The sequence below is a fragment of the Myxocyprinus asiaticus genome, chromosome 3 (genome assembly GCF_019703515.2).
Source record: "Myxocyprinus asiaticus isolate MX2 ecotype Aquarium Trade chromosome 3, UBuf_Myxa_2, whole genome shotgun sequence".
Classification (NCBI taxonomy): Eukaryota; Metazoa; Chordata; class Actinopteri; order Cypriniformes; family Catostomidae; genus Myxocyprinus; species Myxocyprinus asiaticus.
The window spans coordinates 39449874-39472416 of NC_059346.1; the positions used below are offsets into that span (position 1 = coordinate 39449874).

Sequence of the window (22543 nt, forward strand, 5' to 3'; positions counted from 1 at the left end):
TTTCTTTATTTGTGTGAAATGACTTTCCTTCCTGTAATAGAACGTGCATATGATTTCAGTGTGAGTTTTATCCCTATTATTGTATTCAAAAGTGTCGCTTCCCAAAATATTATGTCTATTTTTGTAGATAAGTTTGTTTATTCATAATAACCCTATAACCTCATTCCCTGTAGTTCCGCAAAACACAATCGGTGCTTGAAGCAATTAAACTGTATGTACTTTGCGTAAGAGCAAGTTTTCTTTGGGCGTGAGCTCTCAAAGCAAACGAAGCCATCCTCCAGACTTATTTTACAAAAAACACAAGTCTCAAAGTCAAAGAGCTTGTGCAGCCACTAAGATATCATGGAGAAGAGAGCGCTAGCTTTACGGGACCACATACTGAAACAACCTGTTTGGAAGAGGGAGAACCTTAATCCCAAATCATGGTTAAAATCGGACTACATCAAAGGTTTCACAGATTCTATACTGCAAAGGGACATAAGTGAAGATGGTGGTTATGACAGTACTGAGATGTGTAAGTATAGACTGTTCCTGTTTGATTGTGGAACTAATATTTACTTGCAGTATATACTGTATAACCAATATAAACTTTTCATTCGATTCCCCTGTGCATAATCAGCTGATAAAAGGTTCATATGTTGACAGTTAAGCAAACTGGGAAACAAGTAAAAAAAAACGCAAGCTGTAAAAATGTTTGTGCACACCTACTCAGTATTAGTAAATATTAGTAGTATTTTTCACATTTAGGAATACACATTTCTACATGTAACAAGTAGTTCATTAAAAAAAAATACATAATAAAATGAAAGAGTTTTTTCAAAGAAATTCATATGATGAATTCAAAACTAATTTCAAGCATTTAAGCATAAGCCTTCAGATTTAAAAGTGTTAAGATAATGAGAATCAAGTTCAGTCAAGTGTGTCCAAACTTTCGACTTTCTGACTGAATACTTAAACTGATGGCAGTCTACCATTATATTGTCTGTTATATAGATTTCAGGCAATCAGGTTGTAACTTCAGTAAACTGTAATTTCATTCAGAGTACACAATAGTGTCCTCATCACAATGACATATATGTTATTTCTGTAACAGATCTATGTGTATCATTGGCTTATCTGCCAAAACATGAATGTGGCACACATGACATCATGTCTTCAAGTGGTGATTCAAGTGAACACCCCAAACACAAACTGTACTCAGTGATGTTTACACACACCTGTGTACACCAAAGTAATTTTATAAGTGAGCATGCATTTACAGTTTCAGATTCGTTGAGATGCAAAGCATTATTCTTTAGAAGTGTGTGGATTACAATGTCATTTTTCCCCTTTATTCGTAATGTCACTCAAAGTAAAACTGCACTAACAAAATTAATCATGGTTTTTGGTACATGGTACCATGGTATTTTTTAAAGTACATTGGAGAATATGGTAATCATGCAGTTCCATATAATGTATCAAAATACCACGTTAAGTGATATCATCACTGTACCATTGTACCGCTACAGTTCTTTTTTTGTAAATGTGTGCTTAAGAGTTGAATTTTCAATTCATCATTCTAACTACAGTGCTGGAGGCTGAGAAAGATTTTATTGAAGCTGCAAAGAAAAACAATGTGGAGTCCATGAAGCTTCTTGGAAGAAGTGTTAATGTCAACGCCAAGAATGTGGTATGTCAATAAACTGCTCTTAACTCAGTTACACATTACTTAATACTTTGTATAAGAAATGTTGAAGTGCACAGCAGCAAATACGGATAGCTGTATTTGTTCACCATCTCAGAGCAGTTCTTAAGAATCTTGTGTCTCATGTCAGCATGGTCGTACTGCTCTTCATTATGCTGTGGCCTTCAGAAATGTGGAAGCTGTCGACGTGCTACTTCGAAGAAGAGCCAAACTAGATTTACAAGATAAGGTATGTTGGCTCCAACATTAAAGATTGACAGTATTTCACTAACATCTGTAAGATATTCATGCTGTCTTTCCACAGCATGGACTTACTGCTATTCACTTAGCAGCATGGTTTGGGAGTCTGGAAATCCTGAAGTTACTTGTGCAAGGAGGGGCTGACCAAAGTATTGAAAATTCTGTGAGGTTTTAGGTTATTTTACAAATGTATTAAACATTGTGGATTATTAGTTCAATTTTAGTGGTTCTCAACTGGTTTAGCTTCAGGACCCAGATTTTATATTGGAAAATAATTGGCAACCCAACACATTACAAAGTTGTTAATTATACAAAAATGTCCTAAAATCAGTTGAGACCCTACCCAACAGTTGAAAATGACTAAAATGTTGTATACATAATAGTCATTAGAGTTTTTAGATATTAGAGAGTAACAACTCAAATCATTCTGTGTTTAGGAGGGAATGAACATGATGCACTGTGCTGCCATGAACAATCACACTGATATTGTGGCACACATTGTTGATGACCTGCAAATGGGAGAACTTGACAAAGAAGACGAAGTAAGGAATTACCAGTCCCTTTTACTACCAAAATGGCAATAATAATCTAAATGGAAAAAGTCAAAACTAGAGGTTCAGTGGGGGAGAAATAGTAAAAATATAATGTATGCTACATTAGCAACCTTCAAAACACTCAAACATTAAGGTGCACCTGCTGTTTTTCTGTCAGTATGGTAATAGGCCTTTTGCCCTGGCTGCAGCACATGGCTGCGTTAGGATGCTACAGATGCTGATGGAAGAACCTTACAACATGGCCACCATGGAGGAAAATAAGGTTCACTTATAGCCTCGTTCATTTGTATAGCTTGTATAGTAAACTTGATATTTAGGGCATTTTTGATGTGATCTTTCTCAAACTGTGTTTTCTTTCATGTAAAAATCAAAAACTAGTTAAGAGCTACGCTGCATGGCCAAAAGTATGTGGACACTTGAACTTCTGACACATACAATTTCAAATGTCAAAACTATGGGCATCAATAGGGAGTTTGTCCTACTTTTGCTTCTCTATTATAGTTTCCACTTTTCTGGTACTGTAAGAATTTCCACGAGAGGTCAGGTACTGATGTTGGGCGATGGGGTCTGGCTTGCAGTTGGCATTACAATTCATTTCAAAGGGATTCAGTAAACCATATCTTTAAGGACCTCACTTTGTTCTCAGGGGTAATGTCATGCTAAAAAACGTAAAAAGTACATCCCATTCTGCTAAAAATGTTAAGGAGTTTGTATGGCTGTGTGCTTGATTTTATACACCTTCTAGTAGTGTGGATATAGTAAAATTAGCCAATCCGTTAATTTAGAAGGGGGTCTCCACATACTTTTGGCTATGTAGTGGGTATTTATATATTCATTTAAATATATCTCATTAACTGAGTAACTTACAAAAAAGTGCATATTGTGGCTGTAACCATTTTCAGGACGGAAGCAAGTACATTGTGTGTACATATGAAGTGACATTGGGTAATTTGGAACACCTAAACTATGATCACATTGTAGATAAAAAATATCCCAAATTACCCGAATTTGCCCTATGTCTTTACCGGGATGCCATGCAATGTGTTCATACTCTGTACTGTGCTTGTGTCCCTCTAATTATGTTACAAATGGACTTGGTTTTGAATATCATTCTCAACCATTGTTGACAGGTTGGGGACACACCTTTGCACCTGGCAGCCAGGAACGGTCAACGTGAAGCTCTACAGCTGCTTCTAGACAACTTTGACATTCGCAATGAGGTCAACCAGGTAAACTGTCCTATTTACTGTAATATAAAAATCAGTTTTGGAACAAACTAAGCAACACTATTCCAGAATTATACATAACATAAATGAGAATGACATTTACATTAATCCAAGTATTCATATGATTTATTTTGGGGTGTGTGTAGGCTGGACAGTCGGCTCTGTATTTGGCTGCACAGGGAGTTCACGAAGACTGTGTACAGACTCTGTTAGAGGCAGACTGTGACCCAAACATCTTCACCTTAGTATGTACCAAATATGTGCAGAGATGATCATTTTAAATGTCCCTTTTTACAGTTATCCTACGCTGTAAAAAATGATGAACTACAATTGTTACTTTAACCCCCCTATTCTGATCAAGTAGGGCCGCATTGCTGTTCGCTGTCATTTTTGACTGGACACAGTACAGGTGTAATTTTCTTTTAAACATTTCTTCTTCTCTGGTGTAAAAACAATACAGTTATTTTTTCATACACATTTCTAGATATCACCATTCATTTGCATATATAAATTAGCAAATTTATGTAACTTCACTACAGCAAAAACCTAGTTGAAACATGCCATCTGGTGAAACAAGAAAAATAACATGACTTGAGAATAATAGACATATTTGAGAATAATAGCAAGTAGATGGCTTCAGTATTCTATGCAGCCACCTACTGTGTACTAATTCTAAATGTATTTATTCTTAAATTATGCATTTAGATATAAATTTAGACATTATCAAACTATTATTATGAACTGTTACAAAAAGAAGACATAAAATAATAATTTTGTTACCAATCATTTATTTCAAATATCAAAATGTAATAATGTAAATTAATAATAATGTCAAGAAAATGAACAGTAACAAACAGAAATGAACAGCAGTGAACTGTAAAAATTCAATTAGTGTATAAAACTGGAGACTCAGTTCTCTATGTGCGTGTGTGTGTATGATTGAGTGTGTGCATGCGTGTTTGTGTGTGCTGCATTGTGGCTGATTTTAGGTTTTATTTGACAAGTAAAAAATTGCTCTGTTTTTCAGTCATTCCCATTCATTTCTTATGGTCGATACAGTTTGACCGCCAACAGCAAAGGTGTCACTTTTTTTTTAAACGACCACTTTGACTTATCAAATCCACATTTGTGTGTGTGTTCAGATGGCAAGTGGAGGAAAAGTCACGAAAGATTGTCCCGCTTAGATAAACAAAAACATTTTTATTGCATTAGAAAAATTTATATCCGGTCAAAAATGATCGAACAGAATAGGAAGGTTAAGGAACTATTTCTACCTGACTTAAACCTTAAATTTAGTTTTGTTGGTGTAATCTAATGTAGTCGTTTTGATTCAGACATGTTAAATAATATGTGTGATTGAATCAAACCAGTTAAGTTTGATACCAATTTTTTAGTTACAATTTTTTTTAGGTTAACAAATTTCTAGTAAAGATGTTAAGGACAAGGGTCTCTCAAAATTATTCAGCATTTAAAATAGTCTTTTACAGAATATTTACCTGTATTCATCTATTTTCAGAGCAGAAGCAGCCCTCTACATCCAGTCTGTGAGAGGGGCCACTTTCTAATTGTGAAACTTCTCATCAATAATGGAGCCCAAATAAATGCTCAGAACCAGGTGAGACTTCATTACTGAACTTTTTAATAAGCATCATTTATTTCCTTCATGGTAAGTGGGTAGAATTATAAAACAAATTGTTAAGATTGGATGAGCTGTATTAAAAGCCATTTAAACAATCAAGACTGACTGATTGATCGATCATTACAGCATTTGCAGACTCCATTCCATGTAGCGGTAAAGAACTGTCATATTCCAGTAATCCACACCTTAATAGAAGCTGGCTGTGATCCAAATGTGACAGATCATGTGAGATCCTTACTTTTATCCATACTTTCTGAAGTAACATTTGTCATAGTGTTCTTATGTTTCAGTATTGAATTATTATTTAACACACTCAGATGGGGCAGACTGCACTCCATATAGCCGCTGAGATGGGGAAGGTGGATGTGGTGGAGATGATTCTGAAAGCTGGGGTGGATCTAGAAATTGAGGACAGGGTGACAGAGTGTCTCTGACATTTCACAGTGCCTGATAACAGTTCAAAAAGGCAGTAGAGAAATATATTATGCGCAAATTGAGTGAAGAGTTATTTATGTACTTATTTTCTGTCACAGCAACATAAGACGGCCCTCAGAGTGGCAGCCAGGGGAAATATGGTGATCATTGTGGATATGATCATCAAAGCTGAGAGATATTTTAAATGGAAACGTACATTTCAACTGGTTGGTAATGTATTCTGAATTTGAAAGTGGGCCAAAGCAAACAGTGAAAAAATGAAGCACATTTTCTAACAAATAATTGTGACACCCTGCCATAACCTCAGTCATTTTCAACTAAACCCAGAGTGGGAGGGATAATTCTATTCTTAAATGTCACCACAGCAGATTTATTTGCACAAGGGTTGGATATGTCAAAATGTATTGCTCTCATCCTTCATTCTGAACCACAAATGAGCAACACAACGAACATGGACTAACAATATTTTCTGTGCTGTAGATATAGGTACCTGTGCTAATTTCATCACCTGGCTTCCAGCCCTTTTCAGAGCTTGAAATTATTTGATTAACCTTTCAGACTAATACAGACGCTATCGAGAGCCTTCATAACGAATTACCCCTGACGTTTAAATTGGATCACTCCCCTGACACAAAGCAGATGCGTGATATAATATGGGATCTTGCATACAAACATCTGAAGCGCAACGACTGGAAGAAACTGGCAGAGTTCTGGGAGTTCACAGAGGAGCAAGTGGCTACCATCGAGGAGCAGTGGACAGGTCTTTGGTTATCTTAATATCAAACAATTGTTTATGGATCAGTTTTTAAGAATATAACAATTTAACATATAATCTGATTGAATGAAAAACAATCTGTGGCCCTAATTCATGAAACATGAGATCGAATTTCTGTGTAAATCTTTTGTTAAAAAATTCTTATGTAAATTGTTGCACTGAACTGAAAGTGAAGTTTTCTTCTGCTCATGATTCTTGAATGATTTCATTACCTTTAATGAATATATAAAAATTCTCTTGGCAGAATACTAAGATATGACTAATAAACCTAAATCAGAATCTTTGACCCTTAAAGGAATAGTTCACCCAAAAATGTTAATTATTTCATTATTTGCTCACCCTTATTCCGTCTCAAACTCATACGACTTTTTTCTGTGGAACACAAAAGAAAATATTTTGATGGAGGTATGATGTGAATATATCCATACAATCAAGTCAATGGGGTCCAAAACGTCCAAGCTCCAAAAAGGACATAAAGGCAGTATAAAGAATTCATACGACTCATGTGGTTCGATCCATGTCTTCTGAAGCGACCCGATCTGTTTGGGTGAGAACAGACCAATATTTAACACTTTTCACTATAAATCTTGCCATCTGCAGTCTCTTGCACGCGATCATGATTTGAAGTTCGATTACTCTTCCTCGCGCTTGACACATGGGTATAAACAGAGATTTTTTTATATACTGAGATAACCACCGCAGCTTTACCATAGGATAAAGCGTAACGTCTTGGATCACACGAGTCTTCTAAGCCAATCATATAATGGCCCTGACGTCAGTAAACCACATTCAGGGTGTTACAACAATACAAATAAATGGGGAGAGCTGTAAACTGACACATGCCTGTTGCTTCTCTTATAAAACTTCAATTTTATAGTTGTAAACTCCACACATAGTTCACTCCAAAACGATTGTTTAGTGTAAAACATGTTTAAGTTTAGCGAGCAGGTGGTGCATTTATTAAGTGATGAGCTTTTTTCCCTCACAAAAGCAGTTTATTCAGTGTACTGAAGCATCTTCTCCACTGACATCCATTCAAAAAGATTGGCCTCTGGTCTCCTTACCAGTGTACCACTGCATTACGCTTTGTTTTTTTTCCAACCTTGAGGGCTGCCCCTGGAAGAGGGGCTCTGGGCAGAGCAAGTCTATAGCACTCTGCACATGCATCAAGTGCAAGGAAGTGTAATCAATCTTCAAATCATGATCTCACCCAGCAGATGTAAAAATTAGTTACATTTTGGTCTGTTCTCACCCAAAACTGATCGTATAGCTTCAGAAAACATGAATTAAACCACATGAATCATATGGATTACCTTTATGCTGCCTTTAAATCCTTTTTGGAGCTTGGAAGTATTGGTCCCCATTGACTTGCATTGTACGGACAAAAACACCTCACATCATCAAAATGTCTTTGTGTTCGTAAAAGAAATAAATTGAGAGCATAATGGTGAGTAAATGATGAGAGAATAACCATTTTTGGGTGAACTGTTCCTTTAAGACCCCTTGTATTGTATGTATCTAGGTCCTAACAGTTTCCAAGAGCATGGAAACAGAATGCTTTTGATCTGGCTTCATGGTATCATGATTGGAGGGAGCAGCGCAGCCAAAGGACTCTACAAGGGACTGCTTTCTGTTGGGAATACAAAGATTGCCGGTAAGAAGTTTTTACACATCTCTAGATATTTATATTTTACAAAAGGTAAAGAAATAAATTAAAAAAATAATAACTTAAAACATTTAATTTAAATTGTCCAGTTACTTTAATACTTTTACATGCCTTTATATGCCTGTTGCAATTAAATAAGCAAGGAAAAAATTGCCTATGGCTTATTGTATACATTTTGTCTCATTCCTAGAAAAAATAAGAATGGAAGGAACAGACATTGATGCACGGAAATGCACAATTTCATGAGTCCAAGATGCTACGCAAAAATGAAAGACTGCTATGAACAAAAAATGAAAACGATGCTTTATTGTACAACAGACTCTGAAAACCACCAATTTATATTTATTAATACATGTGAATTAAGGTATAGTATCAACAAATACAGTACTGTAGTTGACTGATCTGAAACAATGAATCATGAAATTGTTGCAGAATATGATTATGGCTATGTCAAGCAATTGTTTGAATGTTCAAGCTGCAATGAATACATTATCAAGTGAATGGTGACAGTTGCAAACAATAATAAATAAACCACATCCCTTAATAAATAATGTTTCATCAATAAAAAATTTTAAAAAAAAAATACAATTTGGCAATTTTAGTATAAAAACACCATTTTCAACATATTTCATAAAAAGATACATTTTGTACTAAAAATGTATTAACGTCATTTAAAGCTGAATTAACAGCCTTTTAACTTGACAAACTAATGATACTTTTAGAATTTTAAAACTGTAAAGTCAAACATTAGAAATTAGCATGAGAAATCATATAACATGTGTACAACTGTATAAAAAGGTAACCAAACTTGAGCCCTGACAGACAAATGAGAGAGTGTGTGTATGTATGTGTGTTAGTCCACTACTTTGATAGACTGGATGTGAAAGGTGGAGGGGCCTCTGGGCTGACTGGAGGAGCTCTTCCTGCTGGAGACAGTCTGACTCTGATGAGCAGAGCGAGGGAATTTAGCTGCTGTTGCCTGGCCAACTGTAAGCTGTATAGGGGAAAAAGAGGGAAAGAGCACTGATCAAACTCACTATTGTGTTTGATGTTCTGATTTCCTCATATGTTGACACTTGTAGGCGTGTACCCTGGTACCTGAGTGACAGGGTGGTGTCTTTCCACGACGATGGAACTCATTGGAGGGGCCACGCCCATAAGATGCAGGGTGCCAGGGGGCCGGCCCACTCGGTTAGGCTCTGCCCGTCCTGTCAAACGAGCGGTCACCGTCTTAGAGGCTTTTTGCTTGCCAGCTGTAACTATCCGAGTGTTTACCTAAAAAAAAAAAAGAGAACATTTTAGAAACAAGCAATAATAATGGCATTAAATAGTTTTCAGGACACTGAGTATATAAATGTCACCTAAATTTACATAAAATTTGAGGGAGAAATGTAGAAATTATGTCCTATTTTTAAATTAGTAAACGCTGCTATCAGGTTCAAACTAAATATTTATTTAAAATGCTTGCAGTTACATCTGGTACCTGTCTGAAAGAGGTTGTACTGCCCACTGGTGGTACAGTAGAGTTCACCACTGTGGTTGAAAGAATGGTTTCTTTTCTTGGAACTGTGCTTGAGCCAGGCTGAGAGACAAACTGCTCCTGTAAAAAGGGAGATGGATAAAATAATAAAAAGGATCGTTCTTCGGAAAGATTATAGCGTAATATAAACTGTTTTAGGAAAAATAAAATTAGGCCCATAATATGCCATTTTTTTAAAAGATCCTGAGGAAAAAAAGGTGAATTTTCATGCAAAATTGGCCATGCAAAGTTGCATTTTAAAGGTGCAAACCTAATAAAAATAATGTTAAAGAAAACCATATTGATGCTCCATCAAGCCTGATTTTCAAATAAAGTGTCTCATCACACCATACATATAATCATCATCATCATCAGGCAAACATCACACCGGTCACTAAGAAAACCTGTCCACAGGAGAATAATGATTTTAGACCTATTGCTTCAACCTCTGTTGTGGTGGTGTATGGAGAAGCTCATTGTGAGCAAACTGCAGCTGGATGTAGGCCCACAGCTAGATCTCTACCAGTTCGCATACAAACACCAGAGAGGCACTGATGATGCAACCAACAGCACTGTGCACCTAGTTACTAAACACCTTGAGAATCCTAGGGCCTATGCTAGACTGTTGTTTGTAGATTTTAGCTCAGCCTTTAACACTCTGCAGTCTCATGTTCTCCTGAAAATACTGCAGCAGATGAATGTCAACCCTTTATTATCAAGTGGTACCACTCATTTCTGACCAACCGCAGCCAGCAGATCAGGGTGAACAGGATGTTGTCTGAACTCTTGACCATCAGCAACGGCACCCCCCAGGGGTGCATCAGTTCCACAGTCCTGTTCACACTGTACACCAATGAATGCACATGCAGCACTGCTAACAATTGCATGATTAATTTCTCTGACGACAAAGCTATCCTGGGTCTCATATCAGATACAGTTATATACAAACATGAGATTCAGAACTTTGTCCAGTGGTGCGACAAACACTTTCTTACCATTAACATCAAGAAAACAATGGAGATGGTGTTCGACCCCAAATCCATTGGAGACCACTCACCAGTGGTTATCCATGACCAGAACATAGCCCAGGTTGACTCTTACAGATATCTGGGCATACACATTGACAATAAACTGACATGGAATGTTCAGGTAGAAAACATCTGTACTAGGGTCCAATAGCGGCTACACTTCCTTCGAAGGCTGAGGGTCTTTGATGTCAACCAGAATGTGTTGCACCTCTTCTACCATGCCGTAGTTGAGAGCATCATGCGTAATGGCATCTCAGCCTGGTTTGGCAATCTCAGTGTACAGTTGAAAGCCCAGATTACATGGCTAACACAGAGAGCCATGAAAATCATGGGAGTCAGGCAGCATCCCACACTCCAGGCTGTCTTTGAAGAAACAATCATCAGACAGGCCCAAAAAATTATTTCAGACCCCACCCATGTTCTCCACCCTGAGTATCAGCTTCTTCCCTCAGGCAGACGTTTCAGAGCCCCCCAGTGTAGGCACAACCGTTTTAAGAACTCCTTTGTCCCCCTGTCCATCAAACCCCTAAATGGCAAGTCAGCCAGAGGTTTACCCCTATAACGCTGTTTTTAATTGTAACTATAAACTTGTACACCTATGTTTTTATGATTAGTTTTTTTTTCTATCTATCTTTATCTTATCTTAATCGCAACAATGAGAGCTTTTACATGTGCAATCTTACACCCATTATGCTTAAATAAGCAGTCAATGTAAACCTCTTCAATGGTTTTCTTACATCAGGGTAAATTCCTAAATGGTTTAAGCAAATACTGATCAGCACACTTAGATTTTTTGTATATTACCCTGATTTCATGTAAGCAACTTTACCTGCTATGTAACCAGCTTATCCAAAGTACGCATGAGTTTTGCATGCCTATTTAAATTTTGATGTAAAAACCAATCCAATCATTTCAAATCCCATCTAAACAGATTTCTTGCATTCTTGAATTTTTTTTGAATAAGCTGATTTTTAATAGCTATCATCGTATTGTTGAGCATGTAAATGCACTCATGAAAACAATGCTACTGATAAAAAAAATTGAGACTGGTTGTGTACGAGAAATCGATTGTATCCAGCCACAGTCTGTTTCTTGCCCCTCTTACCATCTCCGCATCCTCTGTATTGCTGAGGGAGGGGGCCAGCTGCATCGGAGTCTCCATGACAATTGGACTGAGCCGTGCAGACGAGACAGTCCTTGGTGGGTGATTGGCCAATGAGCTGATGCTTAGCTCATCCCCTGGAGGTGGAGCATCTACAAGAAAATATTGGGACCAGATTAATGGTGCAATCTGGAATGATGACATTGCATCAAGGCTGATCTATATCTTTGGAAATTACTGTATGTATACTGTCTAAATACAAAAAATAATATTCACATGGAAGCATGAGGATTTACAGCCCTGCACATTCTTTCAGATCAGAATTCATTCTTTTAATCTCAAATTCTCTCTTGAATTCTCACTTTGACTCTCACTCCCAACCATCACTCTAGCACTGAAAGAGTGAAAGGAGTTAATTCATAAAATGTGAAAGTAGAGATTTATAGTAAAAAGTACTTAAATACTGATCTTTATCTCACCCACATCTATCATATCGCTTTGGATTAAACCATTGGAGTCTTATTGATTACTTTTATGCTGCTTTAATCTGCTTTTTGGACCTTCAGATTTCTGGCAACCATTCACTTGCATTGAAAGGGCCAACAGAGCTGAGATATTATTCTAAAAACCTTCGGTTGTGTTCTGCAAAGCCATCCATATCTGGAAAGGCATGAGGGTGAGTAAATGATGAGAGAATTTTCATAAGTGGGTGAACTATCCTTTTAAGAGACTTTCACATTTTGTCTTGCAACAAATTACACACAGTTATTTTGAATTTTGATGCCGCTGTGTTTTTTTAAAATTGTATGTTGCAATCAAGCTGTTACAAAAGTACAACAACTACCACAAACATGTGATTGTACGTGCCTAACGAAACTGACAACTGTTGTAGTCCTTATATAGCAACTTTTTAGCAATATTCTTAAAAAAAATAAATCACCACAAAAGTGTTTTTCAAACTATGAATGGTTTACTTATAGTTGTCCATGCACATTAGGAACAAAATTGGAAAAAATAACACACTTTCACTGAGTTAACAGCTGTCTGCTTATATAAGCTTATTTTACTGTGTATAAGAGGAACATGTTGCAACTAAAGCTTCATTCAGGTTGACTGCAGGGAAACTAGAAGGGTTGATTAGGATGCAGGATTATTATTTTTTGATTAGTAAAGCCTGAGGGTATAAAACCTTTACTGAAATCAATCTGATTTAGCTGCAGTGTTAGTTGCCTAGGGCATATTCAATTATCAAGAAATGGCCTTTTGTAAAATTCATAATTTTTCAACACTTGATCCCTAATGTGCAGAGATTTTATTACATACAAAACTATTTAGAATGTTTTTATATCATAATATATAGGAATCAGCGTTTAATAAATGTATTTATCATAACATAAACATTATGTAACAATCGCATCGAGCTTGTACATCATGCCTTCCTAAATCAGATCATTATCGCTTGATTTAAGACGAACCACTGTATTATCTTACCACGGTCCAGTCTACCTGCTTCTCCAGTGTTAAACATGCTAAGGGCTTCGATGTTAAGAGCACAGACCCCACGCATGAAAGCTTTCTTCATAGAGTCCTCATAATGCTCTCGCTCCGTGTGTAGCCTCTGAATCTCAGCTTGAGCTTTCTGGAGCTCCTCTACATTCTAAATAACACAAACACAAAACTTCATTTTTAGTATGTCCACATCATGTAGGCTAACTTGAATCACCTATACCTAGATCCTCAAAACAAGAATTTCCTAGCAAAAATTTAAGATTAATGTATTGCTTTTACTAAGGCCCTGGTATGGGCTACACACACCTGTGCCACCTTTGCCTCATACTCTGCAGAGAGCTGCATGCAGATGTTCTCTGCCCTGGCACAACATGCTCTCTCCACACGCTCTCGCCACCTGTTCTGGATGAGTGAGTGCCAGCCTGCCCAGACCTTTCTCTTGAGCTGCAAATGATAGTGCTGCTCGGCCAGCCTGCCACCCTGAGCCTGGCACACAGCCATTAAGACCAATTAATACATTTAGCAGTTTTGAATTTTGTGTTTGAATTTTGAATTAAATTATTTTTAATATTGTGACTGAATTTTAATAAATCGTCATAATTATCACAAAAAAAGGTCTAGATGATTTACCAAAATTTCTTATTGTCCATATGCTTCTGGAATATTACAACTGACCAGGGCAAACAAAAAATAAAATGCTCTAGTAAATACAGGCCTTAGGGGCTTGTCACACTGAACACATTTGTTTTTCTTTGTAAACATGCACTACACAGATGTCTTTTAGTCTTGCACACAAAAACGTATTTTTAAGATGCTGCGTCAATTTAGAAGAACTTCATCTTATAAAAACATTTCTTTTTTCTTTTTTTTCCATTTCTCCCCAATTTGGAATGCCCAATTCCCAATGCGCTCCAAGTACTCGTGGTGGCGTAGTGACTCGCCTCAATCCGGGTGGTGGAGGATGAATCTCAGTTGCCTCCACATCTGAGACAGTCAATCCATGCATCTTATCACGTGGCTTGAGCGCGTTACCGCGGAGACATAATGCGTGTGGAGGCTTCACGCTATTTTCCGCGGCATCCACGCACAACTCACCACACGCCCCACCGAGAGCAAGAACCACATTATGGCGAACACGAGGAGGTTACCCCATGTGACTCTACCCTCCCTAACAACCGGGCCAATTTGGTTGCTTAGGAGACCTGTATGGAGTCACTCAGCACACCCTGGATTCGAACTCACGACTCCAGGGGTGGTAGTCAGCGTCAATACTCGCTGAGCTACCCAGGCCCCCTATAAAAACATTTCTTGAGACACCTGCATTCTGTCCCATTCAAATAATAAAAAACTAAATATGAAGTCAAAGTTTGATTTGAAAGTAATTGTCGCCCAAAAAAATAAAAAATAAATAATAATAATAATTTTAAGGAAATGTTTGACAAAATGTGTACATGCAGCATTATTAAAGATGCTCAACTAGATTTGTATTAGTTTATTAATTACATTTATTATTACCATGACAGATACTCTAAAAAGAGAGTGAGACAGAAAATATGCTTTTATATAAAATCCCCAAGAGGAGACATGGGATGGAAAACACAAGTCTTTCCAAACTATGAATAAATCAATATGACACAAGTAAACAAGTGTTTGAAAAACCTCTGCCCTGTGTGAATGTGTGCTGTCATTCTGTGCTGCCCGTCTCACCTCCTCTCTAGCAGCGCTGTGCTGTAACCTCCAATGGGTGAAACTCCTCATCAGCTCCAGTTTCTCTCTCTGCCTGTCAACCGCCCTGCTCAGATTCATTATCACCTGCAGATGGCAAAGGTCAAAGAGGATATGACAGACTGAAAAGCAGAGACTTAAGGCCATATTTTTAAGATCACAGAGTAGGTTACATTTAGACCTACACATAGAAAAAAAGTTACTTTGTTTGAAAATATTGTGTGGGATATACACTACCAGTTGATGTTTGGACACGCTTGATTGTCGAGTTCGGCCGATATAGTTTTGGAACTATCTGTTATCAGCAAAACTCAACACTGATAGTAGCCAATTTTTTATTTTTAAATTGTATTCCTCCATGGACTCAACATAAGAGTCCCCGGTGTATTTTGGGCTTGTTAAGTCCCGTGTTTTGCACCAAATTTTTTCCAGATTATTATTGTAATTTTGATTGTAAAATAAACTGCATCTAGGATTTTATTCATTTTGGACTCCTGTTGCCTCCATGTCTGTGCCCGTCACAGTAAAAGTGATGGGCACAGTATTTGTTTTTTAAAATGAATCGCCCGATTAATCAGTTATCAGACTTATCCACTAGCTTAGTTATCGGTATCGGCAAAATCTGATATCAGTCTGCTTCTACCTGATTGAATTATGTTTCTCATTATTATAATAAACCTTTGAAGGCGTATGCTTAAAGGCTTTACATTTGTTTTGTTTTTTTAGACAAACATAAATTGTGGCTATGTATGATAAATTTCTTTACAAAACAAAACAAAATATATATATAGTTTTTTCTTCTTCAAATAAATGGATGAGTTGGATGGGATATTGAAGGAAAAGCAGCCAACAAGTGCACAGAATACATGGGAACTCCTTCCATACCATTAAAAAAAGCCTCCCAGGTGTAACTGTAAGCTAGGCGAAGGGTGGCTACTTTTAAGAAGCTAAAATATAAGATAGCTTTGATTTAACATTATATGGTCACTGTGTAATTCCCATAATTCAATTTGTGTTATTTAAAAGTTTGAACTTTTGACTGGTAATGGTGTATATCCCTCATACTGCATCATCCCCATTTTTTGGAATCCCATATAATGCATCCCAATACATTATATTAAATAACTTATAACCTTGTATGATTCTCTGTACCTTTATATAATGTTCATCAGCTTCATATCACAGGACTGGCCTATTGATTCCGATAAATAACAACACTGATTAAATAGCTAAAGTCACAATATCTCAGTTACCTCATCTTTCCTCTGGTTAGAGATCTGGTAGGTGTTGAGCAGATCTTTGAGACCGTCCACCTCAGCGTTTACAGCTGCCATGAGGGCTGCATGTTTCTCCCTCTCATTTTTAAGCTCCAGTCTGTGTTGCTCTACAAAGGCCAGTTTCCACTTCCTCAGCTCCATCATCACATTACACTACACACAGACCACAAAACACTTTCTGCAATGCATTTCATTATTTAAAAGCACAACAATAATTCAAATCCTATTGTAATGCAAACCTTAAGGTTTGTGCTCCAGATTTCCAAAATGTTCTCCATCTTGTTAAGGTTCTCCTCTGAAATGAACATCTCAGACATGACAGTGATCAGAGCATCAGGGCTGCTCTGTCCTGATCTGTCTGACCTGGTTTGTGCCCTCTCTGATCTTTCCTCAGATGCAACAGACCTGGTTGCCATGCTCTCATCTGTAGCAAAACAGTATTATGAAACAGATAGTTACAACTCTAAATTCTGATCAGATGAGCCACAATTGAAGTAATGATGTGCCAGGGTGGTCAACTAATCGACTAGTCGTCCAACAACCGACTAGTCAATTAGTGGGGTTGACTACTAACATTAATATTTTAGTGGTGATGGTTTTTAATGGGAAACACATTTCTCAAATTAATTGTAAGACGAAACTGTTTGGAAAGCCTTTCGCATGATAATAGATATGCTGTGCTTAACAGTGAATAATAGTCAGCACAGTAAAACCCTCTGCAAGAAGTTCTCTTTAATGCTTTAAGTTTAGTCTTTATGCACCACTGCCGTTACAGCAATCAAAGCACCGCATAAACAATACATTTCTAAAAGATCACTGTTGGATGTTAAATCCTATGCTGTGAGTAATATTCCCATATTTGTGAGGTGCTATGGAGAGATTAGTCTTTTGCTGATTGTGTCTGACACTTCTTAAATAAACAGTTGCAGTAAAAAAAGGTTTAAACTGCATGATGTAGTGAATTAAACTATAGTTATCTCTATTAACTATTGAACATTGTTGTCTTTTACAATATTTCTATCGCTGCCACTTTTAAAAAAAACAAACAAACAAAAAAACACAAGAGGCAGTGATTCTACCACAGTTAAAGGAATAAGTTTTAGTAATTCTGTAATTATACAATTTATTATTTACTCCGGTCATTTTAAACCAATTTGAGTTCCTTCCGTCAAAAATATATATATATTTTTTTATCTTTACATGTCTTCTTGCCATATAATGAAAGTGAAGTGGCAAAGTGTTATCAAGCCCCCATTAAAGTTATTGTGCACTATTTTTCAAGCCATAGTCACTTTGTGCGATGAACACATGGAAATTCAAGTCAATATTCGCTCTCAAATCAAATCAGTCAAAATCAAATATTGTAACTATGTCAATAATTTCAAACCTCATTGCTTCTTGTATCATGACACACAAGTTGCATGCGACTACTTTTATTACACATTTGAGTGCTTTTTTTAAGCTCTGAAGTGAGTCACTATCAACTGTCATTATATGGAAATCAGTGATTACAACATCCTATAAAATATCTCCTTTTCACGTTCCACAGAAAAAAGAATATGCGTTATATGGGTTTGGAACGACGTGAGGGTAAGTAAATGATAACAGACTTCTAATTTTTGGGTGAACTATGCCGTAAAATCACTAACACCAGGCCTCTAGAGGCTTATTGCTTTGAATATTCTCTGAATTTAAAATACTCCAATAAATGATCATCACTAAAACTGAAGACATAAGATTGTTCAGTAATGTAAAAGAAACGGGAGGGCTGAGATTCCACATAATTTGGCCTCATGACTTTACCCTCAGATATGCAACTTGGTGGTCTGGGTTCCTCTAAGGGAGGAGTTGCCCTCGTCAGTGTCACTTCAGTGCTTGAGTGTGCTTCATTATCTGAAATAACAGAGAAACATTGTTTGCACTGAATAATGGTCTGCAAAGTATTGCTTATTAAAGAATCTTATATTATTATTATTATATAAGCTAGAGAAGAGTCTTATTTACCTGCAGGAGTTTGAGCTGGTGTGTCCATTTTAGTAGAATGCTGTGAACTCTTGGAGAGTTGAGATGTGCTCAACAGCAGTGATGGAAGACTTGGTTCATATTTGGGAGTTACAACAGCATACCGAAGAAGTTCTTCATATTCATCCTGAAAATACCAAAGAGAGGGAAGAATACCAAACTGTCTTTTAAATGGTCATAGATCACAGAAAGTCAGTTATTTAACCTTGATGTCAGAGCACATCTGCATTTTTGTGATGTTGATGAAATCTCACCTGAAGTTCAGAGGAAACTGAGCTGCCTCTGTCTGAATCTCTTGGTAACTCTGGACTATTGCGCTCCCCTTCATCTGAGGACATCTGAAACAGAGAATTAATTTATTACATGTAACCATGTTAAACTGATTTAAGTTAAAAAAGACTTAAAGAGCCTATTGTTCCTAAATGATACATGTTTTGATACGTTAAGAAGACAGTTGTCCTCTTTATAGCTATTCTACTTTATAACTCAACATCTCCATGATCTAACTCAACCAAGTTATAATATATAAAGTTATTTGTATAAGAAACAGACCTGACCGGAAGTAACGTTTCTGCGTTGTAGAAACACTAGTAGCAATGATTTCTGGGCTACGCAAGCAACAGTTCATTTGCTTACATTTATGTTTGTTTACGTTCGGTAAAATGCATCCAAATATCGACCCGTGATACTTTATTTCATTTTAGACACTCAGATAAACAACATTAACAGCCATTTACTCAGTTAGTACAAATGTCAATAGAAATCCCACGTTGCCTTCCCCTTACAGCTGCATAGCAGTGTTAGCCTGTTATTTAGTTCCAATGCTACTAAATCTTCCCTGTAGCATGTGGGGTGCGATAGGGAGATATAACTGTACGAACGGCCGTTACCTTCTGAGAGAGTTTTAAAAGGATTAGTTGCTCTTTTAAAAACTCCTTTAACACGACCAAAACCGTCGACCTGCCAACTCTGCTGTTAAAAGCGCCGTTTAAAACTGACGCTCCAGTAAAAGCTGATGTGATTGGTTTAAAATTTCATACGTCCATCGTTGGCACTTTTGATTGGATAGAACGTTTCCGTGGTAACGAGGACGCGGAAGCGTCTGTTGATCGTTATATGATTCTTCTCGTCTTTTCTAATAAATAAATAGTAATATAAACTGTATAGGCCAGTTTATATAGTTTTAGTTTGTATATTTTTTTATTATTTTTTTTTGTTTTCTTAATTAGATAATTTAGGGATACACATACACTGGTGGCCAAAAGTTTGGAATAATGTACAGATTTTGCTGTTTCGGAAGGAAATTAATACTTTAATTAACCAAAGTGGCATTCAACTGATCACAAAGTATAGTCAGGACATTATGTAAAAAACAGCACCATCGTTATCTGAAAAAAGTAATTTTGATCAAATCTAGACAGGCCCCATTTCCAGCAGCCATCACTCCAACACCTTATCCTTGAGTAATCATGCTAAATTGATAACTTGGTACGAGAAAATCACTTGCCATTATATCAAACACAGCTGAAAGCTATTTGGTTCATTAAATGAAGCTTAACATTGTCTTTGTGTTTATTTTTGAGTTGCCACAGTATGCAATAGACTGGCATGTTTTACGGTCAATATTAGGTCAAAAATGGCAAAAAAGAAACAGCTTGCTCTAGAAACTCATCAAGTCAATCATTGTTTTGAGGAATGAAGGTTATACAATGCTTGAAATTGCCAAGATTTCATACAAAGGTGTTCACTACAGTCTTCAAAGACAAAGGACAACTGGCTCTAACAAAGACAGAAAGAGATGTGGAAGGCCAGATGTACAACTAAACAAGAGGATAAGTACACCAGAGTCTCTAGTTTGAGAAATAGATGCCTCACATGTCCTCCGCTGACAGCTTCATTGAATTCTACCTGCTCAACACCAGTTTCATGTACAACAGTAAAGAGAAGACTCAGGGGTGCAGGTCTTATGGGAAGAATTGTTAAGAAAAAGCCACTTTTGAAACAGAAAAACAAAAAGAAAAGGTTAGAATGGGCAAAGAAACAAAAACATTGGACAACAGATAATTAGAAAAGAGTGTTATGGATCTTAACCCCATTGAGCTTTTGTGGGATCAGCTAGACTGTAAGGTGCGTGAGAAGTGCCCGACAAGTCCATGTCTATGGCAAGTGCTACAGGAAGCGTGGGGTGAAATGTCACCTGAGTATCTGGACAAAATGACAGCTAGAATGCCAAGGATCTGCAAAGCTGTCATTGCTGCACGTGGAGGATTTTTGGATGAGAACTCTGAAGTAGTTTAAGAAGTTCTGAACATTGTTTTCAAATTGTAATAGTACATTTTCACGTTATTCATGTCCTGACTATACATTGTGATCAGTTGAATGCCGCTTTGTTGAATAAAAGTACCAATTTCTTTCCGTAAGAGCAAAATCTGTACATATTCCAAACTTTTGGCCGCCAGTGTACATACAGTATATAAAGCAAAGAAAGACAATCAGAAAACGAGAATCAAAGGAAATTCTGAGGCAAAACTGAGGTCACTTATGAATTCTGAAGTCACTTATGAATCATATAATGCATACAAAATGCTAATTCGTAGACATAACAAAGACATAGTTGTGTCAATAAACAGAGCAGCATTGGGTTGAAGACAATCATCTCATCACAAGACCCTTGCATTCACCTTCATGAATAAAAGCAGTGCACAGTTTCATCCTATATAAACCCTCTAGGTATTTGGGAGTGCTTTATTCGACCATTAGAATCGCCTCCTGAGTGGACCTTTTTACTTTAGGCGGTGCATTTAGACATGCAGTACACTACATTGCACAAGAACACAACATAGGTCTAAATTTAGGCTATAAAGATAAAGATCTCTATAGATCTCAATGAGTTTAGAAATATTGTTTTGGCAAAGAAAACTCTCAGTTCATACATTTCATTACAAACTGAAAGGCACGGCATTATAATTTACAAAGTGGTGGGCTTGGATATAAAGAATGTACTGGCATAAAGAACATTGGCACAGACCCCAGTGCATTACAGCACAGGGATTTAGAACGGAAACAACTCATATAGTTAAGTAATTTGGAATTTGGCTCATCAAAAGTGCAAAAACAAACCTCTATTGAAATATTAACAATCATTGTTCTTGTACAGCTCAGAATGATTTAAAATGGTTTCTGAATCACGCCTTGAAAAACACAACCCTGTTCCTGTTTGCCCTCACTTGAAAGTCAACCCACATTCTTTACCCACAACCTGCTTCAATTTGTTCCAGGACAATAGTCTCAAGCCATTAAATGAAATTTCTCCCCTGTAGTGCTTTAGTAGAGGTATTTGTGGGCTTCTGGATACAGCAACTGTAGACAGAGGACAAAAGTAATAAAAGGAGTTGAGTTAGGAGGTTAATCGAGTAGCCATAGAAGGGGGTTTCTGTATGCACAAGAAACAGGTTTATTGGGTGTCAAGATTGTTAAATCTTCTTGTATTTGGCTGACCAGATACCAGGTGGCTTGCCAATATATCAGAGTTCTTCTAATACATAAAGAAGAGTAAGCCAGACCAAGTGCTCTTGGGGAAAAGAGGTTATTGATGTTGATCGTGTAGCATAGCTCTTCTGAATCTTAAACCAAAGTTCTGTCTGTGTGACAGAACTTTATATCTAAAGAACAATAGTGTTAGGACCTCCCTGAAATGCCCCAGATGCAACTGATACAAGGGTTCTCCTTTGATCAGTTGTTTTTTGCCCTGAGTTTAGGGCCCCTTTGTTTCACACTTACATACAGAGATGTAACTGTGGTGTTAAAGGAAATATTATCTTTCGCAACACAGTGTGGACCACCCCCCCCCCCCAACAAAAAGTTGCATTAAGTGTTTATATATATATATTTATATATACACACACAGTTGCAATCGAAATGATTCAACCCCCCAAGACAGCAAGGATTTACAAAGGTAAGCTTTTCTGATGACCCAGAATTTTTAAACTTTACATCTATATCAGTTGAGTGACACATTCAAAGTCTTAGTGTGAATATATAACCTGATATTTGTAAATAGCAGGATTTTTTTAAAATACAACCATGTCATAATTATTCAACCTCTATTGCATGTAGCTGTTTCTTAAATATGTAAGGCTACA

At 37.0% G+C, this 22543-nt stretch overlaps 2 protein-coding genes across 5 annotated transcripts; one reads left to right on the forward strand and one right to left on the reverse strand.

Annotated features, from left to right (window-relative positions):
- The first annotated feature begins 235 nt into the window (after positions 1-235).
- ankdd1b (ankyrin repeat and death domain containing 1B) lies at positions 236-8788 on the forward strand. Its single transcript, XM_051673623.1, has 15 exons — positions 236-514; positions 1569-1669; positions 1815-1913; positions 1989-2087; positions 2362-2466; positions 2636-2740; positions 3609-3707; positions 3851-3949; positions 5221-5319; positions 5470-5568; positions 5661-5759; positions 5877-5984; positions 6337-6538; positions 8076-8207; positions 8410-8788. The coding sequence occupies exons 1-15, from the start codon at positions 343-345 to the stop codon at positions 8463-8465; spliced, it is 1674 nt and encodes a 557-aa protein (XP_051529583.1). The 5' UTR covers positions 236-342; the 3' UTR covers positions 8466-8788.
- On the reverse strand, positions 8487-19397 carry LOC127426645 (centrosomal protein POC5-like). 4 transcript variants are annotated; one of them, XM_051673603.1, is made up of 13 exons: positions 19292-19397; positions 18656-18739; positions 18384-18528; positions 18183-18272; positions 16619-16803; positions 16356-16532; positions 15085-15189; positions 13684-13863; positions 13375-13525; positions 11872-12020; positions 9703-9819; positions 9318-9494; positions 8487-9213 (listed from the first exon to the last, which is right to left on the reverse strand). In XM_051673603.1, the coding sequence occupies exons 2-13, from the start codon at positions 18737-18739 to the stop codon at positions 9073-9075; spliced, it is 1701 nt and encodes a 566-aa protein (XP_051529563.1). In that variant the 5' UTR covers positions 19292-19397; the 3' UTR covers positions 8487-9072. The 4 variants fall into 4 exon arrangements, with proteins under 4 accessions (XP_051529563.1, XP_051529571.1, XP_051529555.1 ...); XM_051673595.1 differs by lacking the exon at positions 19292-19397 and adding an exon at positions 18954-19214 and having other exon boundaries at positions 8488-9213; positions 13360-13525; XM_051673586.1 differs by having other exon boundaries at positions 8489-9213; positions 13360-13525.
- Between the last annotated feature and the right edge of the window lie 3146 nt (positions 19398-22543).